The sequence below is a fragment of the Schistocerca serialis genome, chromosome 9 (assembly GCF_023864345.2).
Source record: "Schistocerca serialis cubense isolate TAMUIC-IGC-003099 chromosome 9, iqSchSeri2.2, whole genome shotgun sequence".
NCBI lineage: Eukaryota > Metazoa > Arthropoda > Insecta > Orthoptera > Acrididae > Schistocerca > Schistocerca serialis.
The window spans coordinates 286,903,342-286,924,533 of record NC_064646.1 but is presented as its reverse complement, the minus strand read 5'-3'; the positions used below and the strand labels follow the sequence as shown (position 1 = coordinate 286,924,533).

At 39.5% G+C, this 21,192-nt stretch overlaps 1 protein-coding gene across 1 annotated transcript in view; it reads left to right on the top strand.

Moving 5' to 3' along the window:
* LOC126419763 (cubilin-like) overlaps positions 1-21,192 on the top strand; it is a 753,686-nt gene that overhangs the window by 716,792 nt on the left and 15,702 nt on the right. The window contains exons 65-66 of the mRNA XM_050086938.1: positions 72-229; positions 1,696-1,861. Of these exons, the coding sequence (XP_049942895.1) occupies positions 72-229; positions 1,696-1,861 (324 nt within the window). The remainder of the gene's footprint in view (positions 1-71; positions 230-1,695; positions 1,862-21,192) is intronic.

The window sequence follows — 21,192 nt, the reverse complement described above, 5'->3', positions numbered from 1 at the left end:
TTCATGAAAGGTTTCTTTTATTATCCTGTTGGTGGCATGCTGCATTTAATGCCATAAATGCTCTATTTCAGGTTGTAATCGTAATTACTCCCATGTGCAAGGACGGATCCAGCTTGACAGATTTACAGCTTCATGCACAATAGTGATTTCAGCACCTCAGAATAGTACAATATCTTTATATGTATCTGACTTCTATATTGGTGGTGACTGCAATGCAGACAGTATGAAAGTAAGTATAAATTCATTTAGCTTGAAAATGAATTCAGGTGCACAATTTAACTGTACTAAGCAAGGAATTTTTAATTAGGTATAAGGCATTTTAATGTTGGTGCACATAAAGTGTGGAAGTCCTAAAATAATGAACAGAGCTTCTTATCGCTTTATCTATTTTACAAGAGAGAATGGGTTTGAGGTAGAGGAGGAGGAGGGGGGACACATTCAGTGAACTATTAAAATTGTCAGGTTCTATTATATGATGATTTAAGGCACACCAAAACACTGAGAACGATCAACACAAATCAGCTTTTTCAACTGTTCAGTGTGTGATTTCACAGTATTTTAAATGTGGATAGAAAGCATTTTGGAATGAATACACCAGTGATGACCAAGACAGTGGAAATATTTGTTATGTTCCTGATCTTAGTGGTTTCCAGTTCTAGCCACACATCTTCAGAAATTAATTTGCAGCAGGAATACCATGCACAGTTTAGCTCAAGTGTGCAGGAGGTCAGTTACCACTTATCTCCCAAGGAAAAATTGTAAATTTGTCGCAAATTCCAGGTGGTGGCAGTATTTGCCAGTACCCCCTGCCAATCCACTGGAATCTGTAGAATAGAATTTTTATACATCTATTCAGTAGGCAAGTAAATTTTTACTGCCACCTGTAAAATTTAGATCTTAATGCATGGGATTTCTTGAAATTGGCCATCTCATTTGTACAAAAAATGTCAATTTAAGAGTCAGTGGATGCCCATGGTACCTTTTATGGCTTGTTTGCAGAGTATGGCACAGAAAGTTAAGAGCAAGAGTTCCACTCTGATACTGTACTTTTAATCTGTAATGTAAGTCTTTGTTTAATTTCTCAGTTATTGTTTTGAACCCATCGAAGATTTTCACTCTGCATATTTTTAATATTTTTTGTTGTATCAGTTGTGGAATTATAGTTGAAAGTATATAAAGGTAGCATTAATTCAAATGGTGAAATCAAAGAAATGTTTTGTTGATACAAAACTGAGAAATGTGAATAAATGTAGAATCAAACAGTGGGAAGTCCAGGATGGAATAATGACAATATTATGCAAAGGATAGATTCTACTCACCATATAGAGGAGACATTGTGTCACAGACAGGCACAGTGAAAAAACTGCTAAACACTTAAGCTTTCAGCAAAAAAGCTATTAGAAAACAGACACACTTTCACATAACTTGTTCCGGTGTGAGTGTTTTCTACTTCAGAAGGGGGCCTCTTGGCCAAAAACTTAAATGTTTAGCAGCCTTTTCGCTGTGCCAGTCTGTGACTCAACATCTCTTCTATTTTCTATATGGTGAATAGCAATCCACCCTTTTCAAATTATTGTTGAATAGTTCTCTCTCTCTCTCTCTCTCTCTCTCTCTCTCTCTCTCTCTCTCTCTCATTTTTTTGCATTTTATTTTTTTCCAGTATTGGTTGTGATGATGCATTACTTATTTCTACAGGTATATGATGGAGGTTCAACCTCTGCTCCATTACTGTCAACTATGTGTGGCTATAAATTACCTGATCCTGTGTTTTCTTCTGGACCACTTTTGCTACTGCAGCTGACACGCCAAACTACATACTCAGTAACTAATATTGATCTCACATACACGACAACTGATAAAGGTAACTACCATACAATAATGTAATATTATTATTTAATTGCATAGATAAAAAAATCTACTCACGAAGCGACGGCAGAACACACACATAAAAGACTGTTGTGATTATACAGAGTTCTTTCATCAATTCTATATGTCATGTACAATGAGTGTAAAATAGTGATTATATAAGTAACAAACATGCAAAAAAAGTTCCATGTAAATCAGATGTTTCACGCTTTAATAAGTAGTTGACACTCACAGTAGTTTGGTTTTGACCCCTTGATTATTTGGTAGTGCTCCACCTTAGTTCAGCATTGTGATATGCGACATACTGCAACTGTATTCTTCTACCCATATTTTCACACTACCACATTCACACATATTGTAAACTTACAACTATATTTACTTACGGTGTGGCCCTTTCTTATGTTTATATGGTACCTACCACTCGACAAGCATTTATCTTTCTTCACTTTAGGATACTAACAAAAAACTAAATCTTCAAAGATAAGTGTACAGTGGTTCGATGGTCACTAATACCTCTTTCATATATTCAACCATGTATTCATTTACTTTCGTGTGCAGTTGTGCTATCACAAACTTAATCAATGTCATATTTAAATCTCTACTTACCTTATAAATCTGAAAGATAAAGTGTATTATAAGTGTGATGCGACATCTTATTCAGTTCACCACTCGTATTGTACTTACTTGTTTACCTGCAGCAAGGATTTTCTGGCTCCTTCATATAATTAGTGTGTGTACTTTCAATACCTTCCCCCATGAACCATGGACCTTGCCGTTGGTGGGGAGGCTTGCGTGCCTCAGCGATACAGATGGCCGTACCGTAGGTGCAACCACAACGGAGGGGTATCTGTTGAGAGGCCAGACAAACGTGTGGCTCCTGAAGAGGGGCAGCAGCCTTTTCAGTAGTTGCAGGGGCAACAGTCTGGATGATTGACTGATCTGGCCTTGTAACATTAACCAAAACGGCCTTGCTGTGCTGGTACTGCGAACGGCTGAAAGCAAGGGGAAACTACAGCCGTAATTTTTCCCGAGGACATGCAGCTTTACTGTATGATTAAATGATGATGGCGTCCTCTTGGGTAAAATATTCCGGAGGTAAAATAGTCCCCCATTCGGATCTCCGGGCGGGGACTACTCAAGAGGACGTCGTTATCAGGAGAAAGAAAACTGGCATTCTACGGATCGGAGCGTGGAATGTCAGATCCCTTAATCGGGCAGGTCGGTTAGAAAATTTAAAAAGGGAAATAGATAGGTTAAAGTTAGATATAGTGGGAATTAGTGAAGTTCGGTGGCAGGAGGAACAAGACTTTTGGTCAGGTGATTACAGGGTTATAAATACAAAATCAAATAGGGGTAATGCAGGAGTAGGTTTAATAATGAATAAAAAAAATAGGAGTGCGGGTTAGCTACTACAAACAGCATAGTGAACGCATTATTGTGGCCAAGATAGACACAAAGCCCATGCCTACTACAGTAGTACAAGTTTATATGCCAACTAGCTCTGCAGATGATGAAGAAATTGATGAAATGTATGACGAGATAAAAGAAATTATTCAGGTAGTGAAGGGAGACGAAAATTTAATAGTCATGGGTGACTGGAATTCGTCAGTAGGAAAAGGGAGAGAAGGAAACATAGTAGGTGAATATGGATTGGGGGGAATAAATGAAAGAGGAAGCCGCCTTGTAGAATTTTGCACAGAGCATAACTTAATCATAGCTAACACTTGGTTCAAGAATCATAAAAGAAGGTTGTATACCTGGAAGAATCCTGGAGATACTAATAGGTATCAGATAGATTATATAATGGTAAGACAGAGATTTAGGAACCAGGTTTTAAATTGTAAGACATTTCCAGGGGCAGATGTGGATTCTGACCACAATCTATTGGTTATGAACTGCAGATTGAAACTGAAGAAACTGCAAAAAGGTGGGAATTTAAGGAGATGGGACCTGGATAAACTGAAAGAACCAGAGGTTGTACAGAGTTTCAGGGAGAGCATAAGGGAACAATTGACAGGAATGGGGGAAAGAAATACAGTAGAAGAAGAATGGGTAGCTCTGAGGGATGAAGTAGTGAAGGCAGCAGAGGATCAAGTAGGTAAAAAGACGAGGGCTAATAGAAATCCTTGGGTAACAGAAGAAATATTGAATTTAATTGATGAAAGGAGAAAATATAAAAATGCAGTAAATGAAGCAGGCAAAAGGGAATACAAACGTCTCAAAAATGAGATCGACAGAAAGTGCAAAATGGCTAAGCAGGGATGGCTAGAGGACAAATGTAAGGATGTAGAGGCTTGTCTCACTAGGGGTAAGATAGATACTGCCTACAGGAAAATTAAAGAGACCTTTGGAGAGAAGAGAACCACTTGTATGAATATCAAGAGCTCAGATGGCAACCCAGTTCTAAGCAAAGAAGGGAAGGCAGAAAGGTGGAAGGAGTATATAGAAGGTTTATATAAGGGCGATGTACTTGAGGACAATATTATGGAAATGGAAGAGGATGTAGATGAAGATGAAATGGGAGATAAGATACGGCGTGAAGAGTTTGACAGAGCACTGAAAGACCTGAGTCGAAACAAGGCCCCGGGAGTAGACAACATTCCATTAGAACTACTGATGGCCTTGGGAGAGCCAGTCATGACAAAACTCTACCATCTGGTGAGCAAGATGTATGAGACAGGCGAAATACCCACAGACTTCAAGAAGAATATAATAATTCCAATACCAAAGAAAGCAGGTGTTGACAGATGTGAAAATTACCGAACTATCAGTTTAATAAGTCACAGCTGCAAAATACTAACGCGAATTCTTTATAGACGAATGGAAAAACTGGTAGAAGCGGACCTCGGGGAAGATCAGTTTGGATTCCGTAGAAATGTTGGAACACGTGAGGCAATACTAACCTTACGACTTATCTTAGAAGAAAGACTAAGAAAAGGCAAACCTACGTTTGTAGCATTTGTAGACTTAGAGAAAGCTTTTGACAACGTTAACTGGAATACTCTCTTTCAAATTTTGAAGGTGGCAGGGGTAAAATACAGGGAGCGAAAGGATATTTACAATTTGTACAGAAACCAGATGGCAGTTATAAGAGTCGAGGGGCATGAATGGGAAGCAGTGGTTGGGAAGGGAGTGAGACAGGGTTGTAGCCTCTCCCCGATGTTATTCAATCTGTATATTGAGCAAGCAGTAAAGGAAACAAAAGAAAAATTCGGAGTAGGTATTAAAATTCATGGAGAAGAAATAAAAACTTTGAGGTTCGCCGATGACATTGTAATTCTGTCAGAGACAGCAAAGGACTTGGAAGAGCAGTTGAACGGAATGGACAGTGTCTTGAAAGGAGGATATAAGATGAACATCAACAAAAGCAAAACGAGGATAATGGAATGTAGTCAAATTAAGTCGGGTGATGCTGAGGGGCTTAGATTAGGAAATGAGACACTTAAAGTAGTAAAGGAGTTTTGCTATTTGGGGAGCAAAATAACTGATGATGGTCGAAGTAGAGAGGATATAAAATGTAGACTGGCAATGGCACGGAAATCGTTTCTGAAGAAGAGAAATTTGTTAACATCGAGTATAGATTTAAATGTCAGGAAGTCGTTTCTGAAAGTATTTGTATGGAGTGTAGCCATGTATGGAAGTGAAACATGGACGATAACCAGTTTGGACAAGAAGAGAATAGAAGCTTTCGAAATGTGGTGCTACAGAAGAATGCTGAAGATAAGGTGGGTAGATCACGTAACTAATGAGGAGGTATTGAATAGGATTGGGGAGAAGAGAAGTTTGTGGCACAACTTGACTAGAAGAAGGGATCGGTTGGTAGGACATGTTTTGAGGCATCAAGGGATCACAAATTTAGCATTGGAGGGCAGCGTGGAGGGTAAAAATCGTAGAGGGAGACCAAGAGATCAATACACTAAGCAGATTCAGAAGGATGTAGGTTGCAGTAGGTACTGGGAGATGAAGAAGCTTGCACAGGATAGAGTAGCATGGAGAGCTGCATCAAACCAGTCTCAGGACTGAAGACCACAACAACAACAACAACAACAACTTTCAATACTTAAACTTGTAAATATATAGGTATAATGAACATAGTAGCATAACTTCGGTAAATATCTCATAGTTTAGGATTCCATTTCCATGTATGCAATTCCTTAGCTTATCCTTGTTTGCGCGTATTGTGTAGATAGACTCTTCCTTAATTTTCTATGTCCCAATTTATGCAATAGGTTTTAAAAATGCTAGTGCAGGCTGTAGCTCATACGGTTTGTTATTTTTTGGGGTTTGTTTGTTGTGGGTGTTCCAACAGTTTCAGCTGTGTTTGGCAGGCATCCACTTGCGGTTTGTTGACTAACTTACTCTCCTATGTGCATGCGCTGCATCGCTCTGTTACCACTAATGTCATGGCAAGTTGTGTATTGCAGTGCACGCTACCATGTGTTTCACAAGTTCGTTTATTCATTTACAACTAGGCTGCCCACTAGGCAAAGTGTTGTGTTTAAAGTTTTGTCATCTCTAGACACATAAAAGTAAAGTTCTTCCTCGTTACTTCCACCCAACTTATCATTTACACAGGTGACATACAAGGGGAAAAAAATAAACAAAAATTTTCCTTACCAGCTAACAACATAAATTCTGAAATGTGATTTTCCAGCATCCTAAATCTAATATTATTATACATATGTACAACTTAGAGGTGTACAAATGGGTGCCTACCCTCTCGTTTGAGATATTAATAACACTTCCATTTTGTGCACAAAATCCTTAATAATACCTGGTCCCTTTTTTTTAAATAAATGTATATGAACGAATATCAGTTCCGTAAGTTCTGCTTGCTGTTCTTTAGACAAGCACTTTGATTCACTCATCTTTGTGTGTATTGTGCAGACATTTATTTCTTCTGCTTATGACTGTTCATCACTGTATGTATTGACAAACATAATATGGGATTTACCTATTGAACTTCTAGGTTGTGAGTAATTTCAGTTTTACATCTATTAGTACTTCCCCTGATCTGGTCTGTTACAAACAATTGGTTATTTACAGTGAAAGGACATTGGCCCTTACCTATATCAATTTGTACTTGGTATGTCCTAAATGTATCCATACCAATTAAACAATCAACTATTATTTTCTCTAGTATCAAAAAATTGCATCATACAGAAAACTGTCCTAATTGAACAGGAATTAAGGCTTGTATCTTGACTCCTCTCAATTTCTGACCAGTGGCAGTTTGTACCTTGCAATTTTGCACTGGCATCTACGTCTACATCTACATCTATACTCCGCAATCCACCTGACGGTGTGAGGCGGAGGGTACCTCGAGTACCTCTGTCGGTTCTCCGTTCTATTCCAGTCTCCTAATGTTCGTGGAAAGAAAGATTGTCAGTATGCCTCTGTGTGGGCTCTAATCTCTCTGATTTTATCTTCATGGTCTCTTCACGAGATACACATAGGAGGGAGCAATATACTGCTTGACTCCTCAGTGAGGATATGTTCTCGAAACTTCAACAAAAGCCCGTACTGAGCTACTGAGTGTCTGTTGCAGAGTCTTCCACTGGAGTTTATCTATCATCTCCGTAACTCTTTCACGATCACTAAATGATCCTGTAACAAACGTGTATCCACAGGACATGTGGCCTGTAATTGAAGAAGTGTCATGATGATCTCTCCATTGGCAAAAGATTCCGGAATAGTCCCCCATTCGGATCTCCGGGAGGGGACTGCCAAGGGGGAGGTTACCATGAGAAAAAGACTGAATAATCAACGAAAGGATAACGTTCTACGAGTCGGGGCGTGGAATGTCAGAAGCTTGAACGTGGTAGGGAAACTAGAAAATCTGAAAAGGGAAATGCAAAGGCTCAGTCTAGATATAGTAGGGGTCAGTGAAGTGAAGTGGAAGGAAGACAATGATGTCTGGTCAGATGAGTATTGGGTAATATCAACAGCAGCAGAAAATGGTATAACAGATGTAGGATTCGTTATGAATAGGAAGGTAGGGCAGAGGGTGTGTTACTGTGAACAGTTCAGTGACCGAGTTGTTCTAATCAGAATCGACAGCAGACCAACACTGACAATGATAGTTCAGGTATACATGCCAACGTTGCAAGCTGAAGATAAACAGATAGAGAAAGTGTACGAGGATATTGAAAGGGTAATGCAGTATGTAAAGGGGGACAAAAATCTAATAGTCATGGGCGACTGGAATGCAGTTGTAGGGGAAGGAGTAGAAGAAAAGGTTACAGGAGAATATGAGCTTGGGACAAGGAATGGAAGAGGAGAAGACTAATTGAGTTCTGTAACAAGTTTCAGCTAGTAATAGCGAATACCCTGTTCAAGAATCACAAGAGGAGGAGGTATACTTGGAAAAGGCCGGGAGGTACGGGAAGATTTCAGTTAGATTACATCATGGTCAGACAGAGATTCCGAAATCAGATACTGGATTGTAAGGCGTACCCAGGAGCAGATATAGACTCAGATCACCATATAGTAGTGATGAAGAGTAGGCTGAAGTTCAAGACATTAGTCAGGAAGGATCAATACGCAAAGAAGTGGGATACGGAAGTACTAAGGAATGACGAGATACGTTTGAAGTTCTCTAACGCTATAGATACAGCAATAAGGAATAGCGCATTAGGCAGTACAGTTGAAGAGGAATGGACATCTCTAAAAAGGGCCATCACAGAAGTTGGGAAGGAAAACATAGGTATAAAGAAGGTAGCTGCGAAGAAACCATGGGTAACAGAAGAAATACTTCAGTTGATTGATGAAAGGAGGAAGTACAAACATGTTCCGGGAAAATCAGGAATACACAAATACAAGTCGCTGAGGAATGAAATAAATAGGAAGTGCAGGGAAGCTAAGACAAAATGGCTGCAGGAAAAATGTGAAGACATCGAAAAAGATATGATTGTTGGAAGGACAGACTCAGCATACAGGAAAGTCAAAACAACCTTTGGTGACATTAAAAGCAACGGTGGTAACATTAAGGGTGCAACGGGAATTCCACTGTTAAATGCAGAGGAGAGAGCAGATAGGTGGAAAGAATACATTGATAGCCTCTATGAGGGAGAAGATTTGTCTGATGTAATAGAAGAAGAAACGGGAGTCGATTTAGAAGAGATAGGGAATCCAGTATTAGAATCGGAATTTAAAAGAGCTTTGGAGGACTTACTGTCAAATAAGGCAGAAGGGATAGATAACATTCTATCAGAATTTCTAAAATCATTCAAGGAAGTGGCAACAAAATGACTATTCACATTGGTGTGTAGAATATATGAGTCTGGCGATATACCATCTGACTTTCGGAAAAGCATCATCCACACAATTCCGAAGACGGCAAGAGCTGACAAGTGCGAGAATTATCGCACAATCAGCTTAACAGCTCATGCATCAAAGCTGCTTACAAGAATAATATACAGAAGAATGGAAAAGAAAATTGAGAATGCGCTAGGTGTCAATCAGTTTGGCTTTAGGAAAAGTAAAGGGACGAGAGAGGCAATTCTGACGTTACGGCTAATAATAGAAGCAAGGCTAAAGAAAAATCAAGACACTTTCATAGGATTTGTCGACCTGGAAAAAGTGTCGACAATGTAAAATGGTGCAAGCTGTTCGAGATTCTGAAAAAAGTAGGGGTAAGCTATAGGGAGAGTTGGGTCATATACAATATGTTCAACAACCAAGAGGGAATAATAAGAGTGGACGATCAAGAACGAAGTGCTCATATTAAGAAGGGTGTAAGACAAGGCTGTAGCCTTCCGCCCCTACTCTTCAATCTGTACATCGAGGAAGCAATGATGGAAATAAAAGAAAGGTTCAGGAGTGGAATTAAAATACAAGGTGAAAGGATATCAATTATATGATTCGCTGATGACATTGCTATCCTGAGTGAAAGTGAAGAAGAATTAAATGATCTGCTGAATGGAATGAACAGTCTAATGAGTACACAGTATGGTTTGAGAGTAAATCGGAGAAAGACGAAGGTAATGAGAAGTAGTAGAAATGAGAACAGCGAGAAACTTAACATCAGGATTGATGGTCACAAAGTCAATGAAGTTAAGGAATTCTGCTACCTAGGCAGTAAAATAACCAATGACGGTCGGAGCAAGGAGGACATCAAAAGCAGACTCGCTATGGCAAAAAAGGCATTTCTGGTCAAGAGAAGTCTACTAATATCAAATACCGGCCTTAATTTGAGGAAGAAATTTCTGAGGATGTACGTCTGGAGTACAGAATTGTATGGTAGTGAAACATGGACTGTGGGAAAAGCGGAACAAAATAGAATCGAAGCATTTGAGATGTGGTGCTATAGACAAATGTTGAAAATTAGGTGGACTGATAAGGTAAGGAATGAGGAGGTTCTATGCAGAATCGGAGAGGAAAGGAATATGTGGAAAACACTGATAAGGAGAAGGGACAGGATGATAGGACATCTGCTAAGACATGAGGGAATGACTTCCATGGTACTAGAGGGAGCTGTAGAGGGCAAAAACTGTAGAGGAAGACAGAGATTGGAATACATCAAGCAAATAATTGAGGACATAGGTTGCAAGTGCTACTCTGAGATGAAGAGGTTAGCACAGGAAAGGAATTCGTGGCGGGCCGCATCAAACCAGTCAGTAGACTGAGGACCAAAAAAAAAAAAAAAAATGGAGCGCACTGATCTCCGTTGGATCTTCTCTATCTCTTCTATCAACATTATCTGGTATGGATCCCATACTGGTGTGCAGTATTCAAGCAGTGGGCGAACAAGTGTACTGTAACCTACTTCCTTTGTTTTTGTATTGCATTTCCTTAGGATTCTTCCAATAAATCTCAGTGTGGCATTTGCTTTACCGATAACTAATTTTATATGGTCATTTCATTTTAAATCAGTGCTAATGCCTACTCTCAGATAATTTATGGAATTAACTGCTTGCAGTTGCTGACCTGCTACATTGTAGCTAAATGATAAGTGATCTTTCTTTCAATGTATTCGCAGCACATTACACTTGTCTACATTGAGATTCAATTGCCATTTCCTGCACCATGGGTCAATTTATTGCAGATCCTCCTGCATTTCAGTACAATTTTCCATTGTTACAATCTCTCAATATACTACAGCATCATCCGAAAAAAGCCTCAGTGAACTTCTGATGTTATCCACAACGTCATTTATGTGTATTGTGAATAGCAATTGTCCTATGACACTCCCCTGCGGCACACCTGAAATCACTGTTACTTTGGAAGACTTCCCTCCATTGAGAATGACATGCTGTGTTCTGTTATCTAGGAAATCTTCAATTCAATCACACAATTGGTCTGATAGTCCATATGCTCTTACTTTTTTCATTAAATGACTGTGGGGAACTGTATCAAATGCCTTGTGGAAGTCAAGAAACACAGCATCTACCTGGGAACCCGTGTCTATGGCCTCTGAGTCTCGTGGACGAATAGCGCGAGCTGGGTTTCACACGATCGTCTTTTTCGAAACCTATGCTAATTCCTACAGAGTAGATTTCTAGTCTCCAGAAAAGTCATTATACTTGAACATAATACGTGGCAGTGTAGGTATACATCGACGTTTCTTCAATTCTTGAAAGAATCCCTGTGACATCAAATTAGTCGTAACCGCTGTGTCAAGCACAATGGGTACACCAAGGTCAGATATTTTGGCTTTAACAGTAGCTTGTGCCTTGTCCTCTGTCAAGTTTTTCTGTGCACCCTCATTACCTTGATACAGATAATCTCCCACATCATTATCATGATCATATGTGATAAAGCAAGTATTGATCAAGCTCGTGTCCCCAACTCTCCTCCAAGGTCATAGAACATGGGCCTACCATGACCGGTTCACATTTTCCAGCATCGCGGTGGCATCAACCTATAGGTTAGGCATATCTTCCACTATGTTGACTCTTGGTGTTTCGTTACACCAATTATTGTCCTGAGAGGCTCTCAACTGAAATTCTCTTTGCCTTTGGGTGTTATTCGGTATATGTGTGTGTTACTTTGCTGGCTGAAATCCATTGTCTGTGGGTTTTCAGTTGTCTGTTATTGTTTGGCGCTTGGCAAGTGATCGGCTAATTATTGCCACAAGCTTGTGTCTGGCCTCACTTAGGAGTTAATTTGTCGGTTTCATCACTGAAAGAAAATTAAACTGGTATTCCTGAGAGATTTCCTTTAAATCATTAGAAAAATTACTTCCCTTATAGAAGAGGCTAAGGGTCAATTTTAGCACACCAGAGAGTTGTAGAAAGAAGCAACCATTAAGGAGGCAAATTACTGTTGTTGTGGTCTTCAGTCCAAAGACCGGTAGCTCTCCATACTACTCCATCCTGTGCAAGCCCCCCCCCCCCCCCCCCTCCCCGCCCCCCTTCATCTCTGGAGTAACTACTGCAATGTACATCCTTTTGAATCTGCTTACTGTATTCACCTCTTGGTCTCCCTTTATTATTTAACCCCTTCTCTCTCCCTCCACACTTCCCTCCAGTACTAATCTGGTGATCCCTTGATGTCTCGGAAAGTGCCCTATCAACCAATCCCTTCTTCTAGTGAGATTGTGCCACAGATTTCTTTTCTCCCCAGTTCTATTCAGTACCTCCTCATTAGTTTGTGATCTATCCATCTGATCTTCAGCATTCTTCTGTAACACCAAATTTCAAAAACTTCTATTCTCTGTTTGTCTAAATGTCTATCATTCATGTTTCACTTCCGTATATGGCTACACTCCATACAAATACTTTCAGAAAAAACTTCCTACTTAAATTTATACTCCATGTTATTAAATTTCTCTTCTTCAGAAACACTTTCTCTTGCCGTTTCCAATTTGCATTTTGTATCCTCTCTACTTCAACCATCAGCAGTTATTTTGGTGCTCAAATAGCAAAAAGTGTCGCATTTCCTAATCTAATTCCCTCAGCATCACCTTATTTAATTTGACTACATTCCATTATCCTAATTTTTCTTTTGTTGATGTTCATCTTATATCCTCCTTTCAAGACACTATCCATTCCCTTCAACTGCTCTTCTAAGTTCTTTGCTGTCTCTGGCAGAATTACAATGGCAAACGTCAAAGTTTTTATTTCTTCTCCCTGGACTTGAATTCCTACTCCAAAATTTTTCTTTTGTTTCCATTACTGCTTGCTCAATATACAGATTGAATAACATTGTGGACAGGCTACAACCCTGTCTCACTCCCTTCTCAACCAGTGTGTCCCTTTCATGCCACTCGACTCTTTATAACTGCACAAATTGTAAATTTGTTTTTACCCCTGCCACCTTTAGAATTGATAGTCATACAGGTGGTTCTCTTTTCTTCAGAGGTCTCTTTAATTTATGTTTAGGCAGCATCTATCTTTCCCCTTGTGATATATGCTTCTAGATCTTTACATTTGTCCTCTAGCCATTCCAGCTTAGCCATTTTGCACTTCCTCTGAATTTCGTTTTTTAGACATTTGTATTCCCATTCATCTGCTTCATTCGCTGTATTTTTATATTTTCTCGTTTCATCAATTAAATTCGATATTTCTTGTGTTACCCAAGGATTTATACTAGCCTTCATCTTTTTACCTACTTGATCCTCTGCTGCTTGCAGTTTCTTCAGTTGTAATCTGCAGTTCATAACCAACAAATTGTGTTTAGAGTCCACGTCTGCCCCTGGAAATGTCTTACAATTTAAAATCTGGTTCCTAAATCTCTGTTTTAACATTATATACTCAATCTGAAACCTTCTAGTGTCTCCAGGTCTCTTCCGTGTATACAGCCATGTTCCATGATTATTAAAGCAATTATTAGCTGTGATTAAATTATGCTCTGTGAAAAATTCTACCAGGTAGCTTCCTCTTTCATTCCTTCCCCCCGTGCATATTCACCTACTACTTTTCCTTCTCTTCCTTTTCCAACTACTGAATTACAGTCCCCCATCACAACTTAACTTTTCATCTCCCTTAACTATCTGAATAATTTCTTTTATCTCATTATACACCTCTTCAATCATTTCATCATCTGGAGAGGTAGTTGGCACATAAACCTGTACTGCTGTGATAGGTATGGGCTCCCTATGTATCCTGGCTACTATAATGCATTCACTACGCTGTTTTTAGTAGTTCACCTGCATTTTGGTTTATTCATTATAAACCTACTCATACATTACCCCTAAATGACTTCGTATTTATAACCGTGTATTCACCTGACCAGGAGTCTTGTTCCCCCCCACAACTGAAACTTCACTAATTCCCACAGCTAACTTCAACCTTTCCATTTCCCTGATTAAATTATCTAACCTACCTGCCTGATTAAGGAATCTAATATTCAACACTCCAATCTGTAGAATAATAAGATTTGTTTCTCTTGATGATGATATCCTGGCATACATTTATCTTGTTAAACTAAGAGGAGAAAATGTAAGAAGAAGTGAGCGATATTTTGAAATTGTATTTGCCAGCCCTGGGACTACAAGATTTCACCAAAAAAGCAGGTTCTACAAACCCGATATGCTGCATCTGCATATATCTTAAGCCATTAAATTGATAGAGTTATTTTTAACTGGAAAACTGTAAGCATGTGAGTCTCTAAGTGGAGAAAGACATTGTCAAACTGAATCAGTAACTGTGATTTTACTCAGCTTTTAATGGTGCAGGTGACTGGATTATAGGCAACACATTTTGCATACACTTGCTGCAGAGTGCCTATGCCCTCCTGTCTTTCAAGGGCATAACCAACAATAAAAATACATCACCAGGAAGTACCAGGGAATATTTTGTCTGTAACAAAAGTTGTTTCTCGTGATGTGATCTGCCACCACTCAACATGTGGCGCAAAAACTTTGAAACACCCTGTACTTCCATCATGAGTGGGGTTCTATACTATCTGTTCTAGATAGTTCAAACAATGGAAAATCCAGGATGGAATGTAACAATACTGTGAGAAGGGAAGTTGCTACTCACCATATATGTTCTAGATAGTTTTCAGAGAAGAAACTGGGTAATGTTTCTCATGATTTCTTGTCGCACCACCACTAACAAATCAGAAATTATTCAAATTGATTTTTGGATGATTCAAGTATTCCCTCATGATTACAGCATGATTGTGGAACTTATGTACTAGTGAACTAATGACTCTGGTTACATATTGGTGTGTGCGTATGTGGGAGGGGGAGGGGGGGGGGGGATGGTGGTTGGTGGCAGGATCCAATGATGAATTTATGCCCATCCCCATGATACTGAGTCTTTCCCAATTAGTCTTACATACACCTTTGGTTTCTGCTGTAAGTGATTTGCATTTCTTGTCTACTGTAACAAATACACCAACAGAATTTCCCAGTAGTGTATGATTTTGATATGCACTTATATTTTCCCAAAAATTTCACGGCTTTCCATTTCAGGTTTTAACCAATTTTCTGTACATAATATTATGTGATGACCACTATTTAGAAGTGCTTCCAACTCTGTTACTTTCTTGCAAATACTTTCGCAGTTAAGCAATATAATTTTAATACTCTTGCCTATGGGGGGGGGGGGGGGGGGGGGGTAGTTCTTACACAGATTCTTCCAGACCAGCTACAGCTATCATTATCTGGAGTGGATAGAGATATGCCTGTCACAAAAAAACTGTAGTGCACCCCTGATCCATTTAGTGGGACTGGATAGTTTCCAGCCCTATGGTGCAAGTCCAGGAATTCATGACCAAACTTGCCTCAGAACCTTCAAAGTCTTTGGTTCAGGCCTTCCATTCAACTCAGAAACAGGGGCCCATGATCTGTTCCTGGAGCTATGCTGCATATTGTGAGCTTCATTGAAACTCCATGAGCAAGGCTGGTGTTCTCAACATTCTCTACTAATAACTAGAATGATCTAAGTATTACCTCAGTGAGCAAATGTCAAGCAAATTTTGTTTCAATGGGCACAACAATCCACAGTTGCTTGCACACAGAGACACAGAACATTTTCCGTAACCTGTGAAATGAGTCTCACTGGCTCAGTTTCATTTTCTGTGCAAGACAGCACCTCAAACTCGTTGGTTCGAGGGATCAGTATAATGCTATGAGTTCTTGATCCATGAGTCCCTGTGTCGGATGCCAACACAAGATGACACAGCACTCACGGCCAAGTGGATGAGTAATGATCCACTACGAAGCCCCCAATTCTTTAAACAATCATATTCCTATGTGTAAAACAGCTTCAGACTTTTGAGTACAAATGTTAATGTATTAAATATTTGACATTAAGCAAGTAAATGAGAAAAAGTTTAGAAAAGATTTGAAATTATGTTTAAAGTTTGTTGCAAGTCACTGAGTGCTTTCATTATCAAATATTGGATGAATATGGTCTGGGTAATTTGTGCATTATTTTAAGGAATATGTGGTTTTTCAAGCATCTTAATGTTTTGACATCATATCTCCTAAGCTTTGTGCATTCAGTTATGTAACTTTACTGGTATATATGTGGATACTGTCTGCAAAATGTGTTGTGAAGGGAGTTAATAGAAAGGAAGCAATGAATTAAAACACCGTGCCTGGTGCTGAAGTTTTAACGCATGAAGGCAAAAATTTAGTAAGAGACAAACTTTTCCTTTTCATCATTTTGTATGTGTGCATGGGGGGCAGGAATCAGCAAGAAAAAGTTTTGTAAAGGTTTGAAATTATGTGTAAAGTTTGTTACAAGTGCTCTCATTCTCAAATCCTACATGAATATAATGTGGGTATTTAGGCATCGTCAGTTATGCTGCCTAAAGACATATACACAGTTTCTAACTGTAATACTTGTCTTCTTGCATTAAACCTTCAACACAAGATTATACCTCTTAATGAGTAGATTATGACATCAAAACAATGTAGAACAGATATTTGTATGGTGCAAAAATTGGCAATCGACCCTGAGTAATGAAAAGTGTGAGATCATCTGCATGACTGTTAAAAGGAATCCATTAACCTTCGTTTACACTTTCAATCAGTCAAATCTAAAAGCTATTAATTCAACTAAATACCTAGGCATTAAAATTACAAACAACTTAATTTGGAAGGAACACAGAAAATGTTGTGGGAAAGGCTAACCAGAGACTGTTTTTCATTGGCAGGACACTTAGAAAATGTAACAGATCTACTAAAGAGACTGTCTACACTATGCTTGTCTGTCCTCTTTTAGAGTACTGCAGCGTGATGTGGGATCCTTACCAGACAGGATTGATGGAGTACGTCATAAAAGTTTAAAGGAGGGTAGCACATTTTGTATTATTGCAAAATAGGGGAGAGAGTGACACTGAAAAGACACAGGATTTGGGGTGGACATCATTAAAACAAAGGCGTTTTTCGTTGTGGTGGAATCTTCTCACGAAATTTCAATCACCAACTTTCTCCTCCAAATGTGATTTTCTCCTCCGAATGCAAAAATATTTTGTTGGTGCTGATGTACATAGGGAGAAATGATCACCATAATAAAATAAGGGAAATCAGAGCTCACACAGAAAGATGTAGGTATTCATTTTTTCCATGCACTATACGAGATTGGAATAATAGACAATTGTGAAGGTAGTTTGATGAACCCTCTGCCAGGCACTTAGATGTGATTTACAGAGTATCCATGGAGATGTAGAAGTGCATTTTAAATTTTTAAATTCAGTCAATAATGATGCAAAATGCTGAAAATCAAATTTTACTGCCTGTGGTAGCCATTCGATAGACTACCTGCAACTGGAGTCATTAACCATGAACTGGGATGGCCATTTAGTAATATAGATCCTGTACCTGCTGCAGAGGAGACAGCATCTGAAGGCAAGGCTGGTACTTGAGGTATCTTTCGTATCCCTGATAAATCATGCACAGATGACACGAACAGTATAATACCAGGATGTATAATGTCAGATTGGAACTATCTGGTACACCTGTAGCATCATTTTATCGCAATCAGAACAGTGAAAATTTCTGGAGCACCAACAGAGCACGTTGGGGTGGCTCACAATGCATTTTTCGAGAAAGTTACAAAACTGCTGAGAAAACAGGATTATTTGTCAATGAGGAGAGGAGACGTAACTGTTGATGGGTATGAAAACCAAACTGATGCACCCTTGACTGTTGATGGATTAACCTTTAAGTGAATTTAACACTTCAATACTAAGGGAGTCCCTTAAATAAGGACAATAGAACAGGTATAGAAATAGATGCATGTCTAGCAGGATCCAGCAGAACATTCTCTAACATCCAGTTCAAAACTGAACAATATGGTACATCTTTTATCATATGAATGTGAAACATTAATGTTTAGGGAAAAAATGTGAGGAAAGCTATTAAATCTTGAAAGGGAAACATTTATTGACATGTAATTGATGAGAATTCTTTTGAATAAAAAATTTACAGATCTATGAGACTGTCTGCCTAACTGGCAATCATGAGTTGGAGACAATAGCCAGGTACATGTGAATTGTGCTTGTGTGAATGTGAGTCTGTGTTCTATTTCCAAAGAAGGCATTTTGGTGAAAGCCTTAATGTTCAGCAGTATTTTCATTGCACCTGTCTTTGACTCAGTGTCTCCTCTACATGGCAAGTAGCACTCTATACTTTTCATAATATTGTCAATATCATAATATTATTTACTTAACATGCAGACATACCCATTGTAGTTGATTGTCCTATGCTCAAAACCATTTCACCAAAGGAAAAACATTCATGAAGAAACATACAAAAAATCTGAGTTTTATATTGGTAGTACAAATTTTCTCAGATTTCTTTAACAGTTCTCCAGTTCATTTTGCAGTTTCTTGAACTCCCAGTTCACTTCTGTATGTCTGTTAAAATTGTAAAACAATAATAAGGGACTTCACTTGTAATCCTTTGCCACACGGAATGGCCGCACAGTTTGAGGTGCCATGTCACGAATTACGCGGCCCCTCTCATGGCTTATGCAGTCCCTCCCACCGGCAGTTCAAGTCCTCCCTGAAAACTACCTTGAGCAGTTAAACAGAGAACCGACTCGTGGCGATAACATATTAGACCTTCTGGTGACAAACAGACCCGAACTATTTGAAAAAGTTAACGCAGAACAGGGAATCAGCGATCATAAAGCGGTTACAGCATCGATGATTTCAGCCATAAATAGGAATATTAAAAAGGATAGGAAGATTTTTCTGTTTAGAAAAAGTGACAAAAAGCAGATTTCAGAGTACCTGTTGGCTCAACACAAAAGTTTTGTCTCAAGTACAGATAGTGCTGAGGATCAGTGGACAAAGTTCAAAACCGTCGTACATTATGCGTTAGATGAGTATGTGCCAAGCAAGATCGTAAGAGATGGAAAAGAGCCACCGTGGTACAACAACCGAGTTAGAAAACTGCTGCGGAAGCAAAGGGAACTTCAAAGCAAACATAAACATAGCCAAAGCCTTGCAGACAAACAAAAATTACGCGAAGCGAAATGTAGTGTGAGGAGGGCTATGCGAGAGGCGTTCAATGAATTCGAAAGTAAAGTTCTATGTACTGACTTGGCAGAAAATCCTAATAAATTTTGGTCTTATGTCAAAGCGGTAGGTGGATCAAAACAAAATGTCCAGACACTCTGTGACCAAAATGGTACTGAAACAGAGGATGACAGACTAAAGGCCAAAATACTAAATGTCTTTTTCCAAAGTTGTTTCACAGAGGAAGATTGCACTGTAGTTCCTTCTCTAGATTGTCACACAGATGACAAAATGGTAGATATCGAAATAGACGACAGAGGGATAGAGAAACAATTAAAATCGCTCAAAAGAGGAAAGGCCTCTGGACCTGATGGGATACCAGTTCAATTTTACACAGAGTACGCGAAGGAACTTGCCCCCCCTTCTTGCAGCGGTGTACCGTAGGTCTCTAGAAGAGCATAGCGTTCCAAAGGATTGGAAAAGGGCACAGGTCATCCCCGTTTTCAAGAAGGGACGTCGAACAGATGTGCAGAACTATAGACCTATATCTCTAACGTCGATCAGTTGTAGAATTTTGGAACACGTATTGTGTTCGAGTATAATGACTTTTCTGGAGACTAGAAATCGACTCTGTAGGAATCAGCATGGGTTTCGAAAAAGACGGTCATGTGAAACCCAGCTCTCGCTATTCGTCCACGAGACTCAGAGGGCCATAGACAAGGGTTCACAGGTAGATGCCGTGTTTCTTGACTTCCGCAAGGCGTTCGATACAATTCCCCACAGTCGTTTAATGAACAAAGTAAGAGCATATGGGCTATCAGACCAATTGTGTGATTGGATTGAGGAGTTCCTAGATAACAGGACACAGCATGTTATTCTCAATGGAGAGAAGTCTTCCGAAGTAAGAGTGATTTCAGGTGTGCCGCAGGGGAGTGTCATGGGACCGTTGCTATTCACAATATACATAAATGACCTGGTGGATGACATCGGAAGTTCACTGAGGCTTTTTGCAGATGATGTTGTGGTGTATCGAGAGGTTGTAACAATGGAAAATTGTACTGAAATGCAGGAGGATCTGCAGCAAATTGACGCATGGTGCAGGGAATGGCAATTGAATCTCAATGTAGACAAGTGTAATGTGCTGCGAATACACAGAAAGATAGATCCTTTATCATTTAGCTACAAAATAGCAAGTCAGCAACTGGAAGCAGTTAATACCATAAATTATCTGGGAGTACGCATTAGGAGTGATTTATAAGGGAATGATCATATAATGTTGATCGTCGGTAAAGCAGATGCCTGACTGAGATTCATTGGAAGAATCCTAAGGAAATGCAATCCAAAAACAAAGGAAGTAGGTTACAGTACGCTTGTTCGCCCACTGCTTGAATACTGCTCAGCAGTATGGGATCCGTACCAGATAGGGTTGATACAAGACATAGAGAAGATCCAACGGAGAGCAGCGTGCTTCTTTACAGGATCATTTAGTAATCGCGAAAGCGTTACGGAGATGATAGATAAACTCCAGTGGAAGACTCTGCAGGAGAGACGCTCAGTAGCTCGGTACGGGCTTTTGTCAAAGTTTCGAGAACATACCTTCACCGAAGAGTCAAGCAGTATATTGCCCCCTCCTACGTATATCTCGCGAAGAGACCATGAGGATAAAATCAGAGAGATTAGAGCCCACACAGAAGCATACCGACAATCCTTCTTTCCACGAACAATACGAGACTGGAATAGAAGGGAGAACCGATAGAGGTACTGAAGGTACCCTCCGCCACACACCGTCAGGTGGCTTGCGGAGTATGGATGTAGATGTAGAAGTCGTATTTTCATTCTTCAGTAGAGGATGCATGGACAGGTATATTCATACATGTAATAAACTCCCCCTCTCGCCACATGCTCTCTCTCTCTCTCTCTCTCTCTCTCTCTCTCTCTCTCTCTCTCTCTCCCTCCCCCCCC